This window comes from Triticum dicoccoides, chromosome 5B (assembly GCF_002162155.2).
Source record: "Triticum dicoccoides isolate Atlit2015 ecotype Zavitan chromosome 5B, WEW_v2.0, whole genome shotgun sequence".
Lineage (NCBI taxonomy): Eukaryota > Viridiplantae > Streptophyta > Magnoliopsida > Poales > Poaceae > Triticum > Triticum dicoccoides.
This window is the reverse complement of record NC_041389.1, coordinates 594,037,152-594,044,423: the sequence shown is the minus strand read 5'-3', so window position 1 is coordinate 594,044,423 and position 7,272 is coordinate 594,037,152. Positions and strand designations below refer to the sequence as shown.

Here is a 7,272-nt window from a genome sequence, read left to right as displayed (position 1 = left end):
TTTTAAGATTGCTCGATTTGCTGGGAGAGCTCTGCTGAAGACATTCTTCACTAATATCATTATGACTTTTGAAATTATGTGCGGTAGCAATAACAAACCAAATATGACGAGTAGTGGTGTCCTGAGCTAAGCTTTGGCTAAACCAAACAAATCTTAATTCCCTAATGTCTTTCAAATCCTCTAGATAGGATGGATAAGGATTACCAGTAACGATGACTTGATTAGCTATGGACCTGGGGTGTGCGCAAGCCAGGATGCAAGGCAGTTACATTCCCCTTGTTCGGGACGGACCCGATAGAGAGCGAATGCAGGAAACTCCTCCATCTAATCTAAATAAAGGAGCAGAGTCTGCGCCCATTTCCTATATGATCGAAATACACTCTGAAATTTGAACGGGACTTGAAGCAGGTAAGCACGAGAAGGCATGGATTCTTGTTATGATTCGATTGGGGCGAGAAAATTAGGTCAGTTCAATTTTCAACGGAAATGTTAACGTCCACACGTGTGGGCGTTTGCACATCGCCACACGTCTTTATCACCACTCATTTTGCCACGTATGAATAGATGACATCAACAGAATTTTTTTTGGTTTTCGGCTTAAGAATGTTGTATCTCCTAAATAAAAAAACGAACTAAAAATCCGTTTTCATCATTAAATCCGTCTCGACGAGATCTTCAAAACTAGACTCCAGGTTGATATGTTTTGACGATTTTTTTTTTGCCAAAAGTTGCCACGATGTTTACACTGCAGTTGCCATAGGGCTTAAACTAAAGTTGCCATGTGGCAATTTTAGTTTGTAGATCATGGCAATTTTAGTATTTTGATGATGATGGCAACTCCAGTACTTTGACCATGAAAATTATTTTGTATGAACCATGGCAATTTTATGTGCATGTATCATGGCAATTTTAGTTTATGGCTCATGGAAAGTCTAGTTTCTTAATTCCCCGTTTTATAAATGTCAAAATTTACTTTTAAATATAGAAAAAATAGCTGAAACATATCATGGCAACTTCAGTGTAAACATCATGACAATTCATATGCAATAGACATGGCAACTTTTAATCCAAAAAAAAATTCATCAAAACATATCAACATGGGATCTAGTTTCGAAGATCTCATCGCGAGAGATTTAATAGTGAAAACGGATTTTCAATCGGATTTTTCGTTTAAGAGATAAAACATTTTAAAAACTGAAAATCCAAAAAAAATTCTGCATGCATGCATGCGATGACGTGACAATCTGTTTACATTAAAGACGAGTGGTGCGTCTCCCTTCCCGCCAGATGTGTGGCAGTTAGCGCGACCCATTTTCAAATGAGTCGGTATCGCTTGGCCTGTTGCTGAAACGGTGTAGTAGCTGGGAAGCGAGGCCAAGTACGGTGTACTCCAGCTCAACAAAACAAAATACGAAATACGGTGTACTCGGATATTTGTTGCTGCCGTTGTCGTCATGATCCAGTTGCTTCTCTAGTCAACATCTGCCTACGTGTCCCATATGAGCGCATGTGCCTCCACAGCACACTCGAGTACTGCTCGACATGGACAGCCATCATCATCAGAAAGCGCTTACTGATAGTATTACTGCGTGGTAAAATTATCTGCAAAACTAACAGTGCTTCTTCTCAGTGCCGCACAGCACAGATCTCATGGATTTGCGGCACCAAATCGCCGAGATGTATCTCATGGATTTGTTCACAGGATTATACAGTTCCTTAATCGTACTATCATACACTGTAGGAACTAGGAAATATGTACAATTTGCTTCCTTTTTGGTGCCTCAAAATGGCTCAAGGAGATGCGGAGGGGAGCGGGAGCGGCGGGCGGAGGAGGCATCAATCAAGAACCTGGCTGTGGTTTCGCCGGCCGCGGCGTGCTGCTCTCGCCGCCGGCCTGCGCGGGGCCCATCTCCAGGTCGCGGCCTGCCTGCGGCGGCGGCGGTGGTGGTGGCGGGGGCGTCCCGCCGCCGCAGCCGAGCAGCCGCCGGAGGGCCGCTACTCTCGCCGCCTCGACCACGGCCGCGACGCCGGCGATCGGTCCCTGGGATGGCTGCGGTGCCGCCGGCTGCCGTGGTGTGCCGCCGGTTGCCACGGCGTCCTGGGAGCCGAAGAAGAGCACATTGGTGGGGAAGATGGGCGACTCCGGATCGGCCTCGGGGGGCTGCACGGTGGGCGCCTCGTCGGCGACGGCGCACCGGCAGAGCGGGCAGGTGGAGTGCGACCGGAGCCACATGTCGACGCACTCGACGTGGAACGAGTGGCCGCACCGCGGCAGCAGGCGCGCGGCCTCCCCGGCGGCGAGCTCCGTGATGCAGACGGCGCAGTCGGCCGCGGGGTCCCCCTGGGCGACCTCCCTCCGCGGCAGCGCCACGATGGCCGTCTCGTCCAGGCCCCGCCCGTGGCAGGGGCCCCCGAAGACGAACCGCGGCCCCCGGCCCCTGCCGTCCGCTCCCCCGCCGCCGCCGCCGCCGCCGATTGCGGGCGCGGCGCCCCGGTAGCGCTTGGCGCAGAGGAAGAGGTAGAAGCAGACGACGAAGGTGATGAAGATGGCGGCCGCCGCGGCCAGCATGGTCGCCGCCGCCGCCACGGATGTCCCCGTCACCGACATCGATCCGCCCTCGCCCCCCAAATCGCGCCCTCTTCTCCTCCTCCCGACGACCCTCTCTTCCCCAGCCGCGCGTTCTCGGCTGGGAATTGTGGGGGTTTGCTTGCAAGAGATTTGTGTGTGTGTGTGTGTGTGAGAAGTGGATTTGGGCCGAACAGGCGAGAGGTGTTGTACTTGGTGGTACATATACTTCTAGCACATCGACGCCCCGCTCCTATGTGAGCATTTTTTTTTGTTGCTGTGGAACTCCTCCTATGTGAGCCTTTGATTTTCTTTTAAAAAAATGTAAGCTTTTGATGAATGTATACGGCTGGTCTCAAACTATCCCTTGCCGAAAGGTTTCGGCGTAACCATGCTGATACTCGCATTTTTCTGCATTTATTTCAGGATCTCGCGGCGATGCGCATTTAGCGAGAGGAAACGTTGCCGTTCACATCATGTACGATTCTTTAGGGCATGTACAATGGTGCTATCTTAGTAGTGCCACGTAGGATAAACTTTGAGGTGACGGAGTAGGATAAACGTTGAGATGGAGAAGAGAGAAACCAAACCAGCTCGCTCGCCCCCTGCTCGGACCAGACCAAACCAGCTCGCTCGCCCCCTGCTCGGACCAGACCAGATGGCAAGCCGACACCGACGACGCCCGTGCTGGGCACGTCGAGCGCCACCAGACTCGGGCAGCAGCCTCGTGTCCTCGCCGATGGACCCCTTCTTCGATCCCGTCACCTCCTTTGACCGACACCGCTGCGACGGGGGCAAAGCTCGGCGCCGCCAGCCCGTCCCCGCCGACGAAGCAGTAGCAGTGCGGGGTCGACGTCGTGCTTGACATGGTCACTACAAAGAGGAAGAGGCGTTGGAGTGAGCGAATGCGTGTGGGTTGGGGCATGTGTGGTGGGGATAGCCCTTTGGCCGGTCATGGCGGCCAGCTTGGGTGGGGGTCATGGCTGGTCCGACAACGGGATGGTTAACCGACGGCGTCCTAGGCGTGGATCTGGCACGTGGTGGACGCGACGGCCCCGGGGGGCTCCCAACGGTTTCTCTGCAGTGGTGGCTGTCTGAGCAGCGACACAATAACATGGTGGTCTGTGGCGGTGATTGCTTGTATCTAGGTCCACATTTCCCCGAAGAGGAGAGGATGATGCAGCACAACAAAGATAAGTATTTCCCTCAGTTATGAAACCAAGCTTATCAATCTAGTAGAAAACCAAGCAACATTGTAGGATCGAAAGAAGGTCTAGTGGGGGTGATTAGACTACTTGGCCAAATAAAAATCTAGCATTTTCTCAATTTTAGTTGTTGACAAATTTTAGCAACTAGTACAAGTCAAGCAATCAACCCACACATGCAATTCTAAGAGTATATCAGCGGAAAGTAAAACATTGCATATGAAGGTAGAGGGAAGGGTTTGGATAAGGCAAACACAATGTAGACACAGAGATTTTTGGCATGGTTCCGATAGGTGGTGCTATCGTATATCCACCTTGATGGAGACTTCAACCCACGAAGGGTAACAGTTGCGCGAGTCCACGGAGGGCTCCACCCATGAAGGGTCCATGAAGAAGCCACCCTGTCTATCCCACCATGGTCATCACCCACGAAGGACTTGCCTCACTCGGGTAGATCTTTACTAAGTAGGCGATCTCCTTGCCCTTACAAACTTCTTGGTTCAACTCCACAATCTTGTCGGAGGCTCCCAAGCGACACCTAACCAATCTAGAAGACACCACTCTCCAAAAGGTAATAGATGATGTGTTGATAATGAACTCCTTGCTCTTATGCTTCAAATGATAGTCTCCCCAACACTCAACTCTCTCTCATGGATTTGGCTATGGTGGAAAGATGATTTGAGTGGAAAGCAACTTAGGGAAGGCTAGAGATCAAGATTCTTGTGGTAGGATTGGAATATTTTGGTCTCAACACATGAGTAGGTGGTTCACTCTCAGAAAATGAGTAGTGAAAGTGTAGGCACGTTCTAATGGCTCTCTCACAAATGGAGAAGGGGGTTGAGGGGTACATATAGCCTCCACACAAAATCCAACCATTACAAACATTTGACCCAACTCGGTCAGACTGAATAGAAGAACTCGGTGATACCGATTCAGTTCAAAATGTGAACGTTAGGAATCTCAGTGGGACCAACGGGAACAACTCGGTGGGACCGTTGTGCTAGGGCTAGGGCAAAACCTCATCTTGGTGTAGCCGATTGCGTGAACTCGTTGAGACCGATTTAAGCAAAGAGCAAACAGAGAGTTAGTCAAGCAAACTCGGTGGGACCGATTTCTCAGCAAAATGTTACAAAAGGGAAACAGAGAGTTTGCAGGCCCATCCCGGTGAGACCGAGATCCGTATCGGTGTAACCGAATTGCTAGGGTTTCTGGCAGTGGCTATGTCAATGAACTCGATGGCGCCAGATGGATCATTTCGGTAGGGCCAAGTTTGACTTTGAGTTTTGGACAAATGTGGAAATGAGAAAGTGGTTGAGGGCTTTGGAGCAATATCACTAAGCACTTTGAGCAAGTAGACCATTAAGCAACACCTCATCCCCTTTTAATAGTATTGGCTTTCCTATGGACTCAATGTGATCTTGGATCACTAAAACATAAATGAAGAGTCTTGAGCTTTTGCTAGTCTTTGTCCTTAGCATTTTGAGGGGTCCACATCTCTAGTCCATGCCATGTCAATCATTGAACTTTCTAAAATATTCAACTTGAATGGATATTAGTTCAATGAGCTATATGTTGTTATGAATTACCAAAACCACCCGGGGATTAGTTGCACTTTCAATCTCCCCCTTTTTGTAATTGATGACAACACATAGATCAAACCTTCGACAAATGATAATATGAATGAAATACATTGTCGCTTTGAGAAGTATGTGATAAGCAAGAGATTCCCCTAAATTTGTGCATTATTTAAAATTTGCTTTTGAATGCAAATGCACAATCGGTTGGGGTCATGGGTCACTCTTCCATGTGAAGGAAATATGCCCTAGAGGCAATAATAAAGTTATTCTTTATTTCCTTATATCATGACAAATGTTTATTATTCATGCTAGAATTGTATTAACCGGAAACATAATACATATGTGAATACATAGACAAACAAATTGTCACTAGTATGCCTCTACTTGACTAGCTCGTTAATCAAAGATGGTTATGTTTCCTAGCCATAGACATGAGTTGTCATTTGATTAACGGGATCACATCATTAGTAGAATGATGTGATTGACATGACCCATTCCGTTAGCTTAGCACACGATCGTTTAGTATGTTTCTTTTGCTTTCTTCATGACTTATACATGTTCCTATGACTATGAGATTATGCAACTCCCATTTACCGGAGGAACACTTTGTGTGCTACCAAACGTCACAACGTAACTGGGTGATTATAAAGGTGCTCTATAGGTGTCTCCGAAGGTACATGTTGGGTTGGCGTATTTCGAGATTAGGATTTGTCACTCCGATTGTAGGAGATGTATCTCTGGGCCCTCTCGGTAATACACATCACTTAAGCCTTGCAAGCATTGCAACTAATGAGTTAGTTGTGGGATGATGTATTACAGAATGAGTAAAGAGACTTGCCGGTAACGAGATTGAACTAGGTATTGAGATACTGACGATCGAATCTCGGGCAAGTAACATACCGATGACAAAGGGAACAACGTATGTTGTTATGCGGTCTGACCGATAAAGATCTTCGTAGAATATGTGGGAACCAATATGAGCATCCAGGTTCCGCTATTGGTTATTGACCGGAGACATGTCTCGGTCATGTCTACATAGTTCTCGAACCCGTAGGGTCCGCACGCTTAACGTTACGATGACAGTTATATTATGAGTTTATATGTTTTGATGTAACGAAGGTTGTTCGGATTCCCGGATGTGATCACGGACATGACGAGGAGTCTCGAAATGGTCGAGACATGAAGATTGATATATTGGAAACCTATGTTTGGATATCGGAAGTGTTCCGGGTGAAATCGGGATTTCACCGGAGTACTGGGAGGTTACCGGAAACCCTCGGGAGGTTAATGGGCCTTAGTGGGCCTTTACGGAGAAGAGGAGAGGCGGCCATGGCTGGGCCGCGTGCCCCTCACCCCTAGTCCTAATAGGACAAGGAGAGGGGGGGGGGGGCGCCCCTTCCTTCCTCTCTCCCTCCTCTTTCCCCCCTCCCAAGTCCTAATCCAACTAGGAAAGGAGGGGAGTCCTACTCCCGGTGGGAGTAGGACTCCTCCCGGCGCGCCTCTCCCCTTGGCCGGCCGCACCCCCCTTGCTTCTTTATATACGGGGGCAGGGGGCACCCTAGAGACACAACAATTGATCGTTTGATCTTTTAGCCGTGTGCGGTGCCCCCCTCCACCATAGTCCACCTCAATAATACTATAGCAGTTCTTAGGCGGAGCCCTGCGCCGGTAGAACATCATCATCGTAACCATGTCATCGTGCTGACGAAACTCTCCCTCAACACTGGGCTGGATCGGAGTTCGAGGGACGTCATTGGGCTGAACGTGTGCTGAACTCGGAGGTGCCGTACGTTCGGTACTTGATCGGTCGGATTGTGAAGACGTACGACTAAATCAACCGCGTTGTGCTAACGCTTCCGCTTACGGTCTACAAGGGTATGTAGACAACACTCTCCCCTCTCGTTGCTATGCATCACCATGATCT

General features: G+C 49.0%; 1 protein-coding gene across 1 annotated transcript; it reads right to left on the bottom strand.

Annotated features, from left to right (window-relative positions):
* Positions 1-1,559: 1,559 nt before the first annotated feature.
* On the bottom strand, positions 1,560-2,844 carry LOC119311881 (E3 ubiquitin-protein ligase EL5-like). The gene has a single exon (XM_037587593.1). The coding sequence runs from the start codon at positions 2,789-2,791 to the stop codon at positions 1,841-1,843; it is 951 nt and encodes a 316-aa protein (XP_037443490.1). The 5' UTR covers positions 2,792-2,844; the 3' UTR covers positions 1,560-1,840.
* Between the last annotated feature and the right edge of the window lie 4,428 nt (positions 2,845-7,272).

Excerpts from the sequence above, each read along its gene's own strand:
- LOC119311881 (XM_037587593.1), bottom strand. The coding sequence starts at position 2,791 with ATGTACCACCAAGTACAACACCTCTCGCCTGTTCGGCCCAAATCCACT.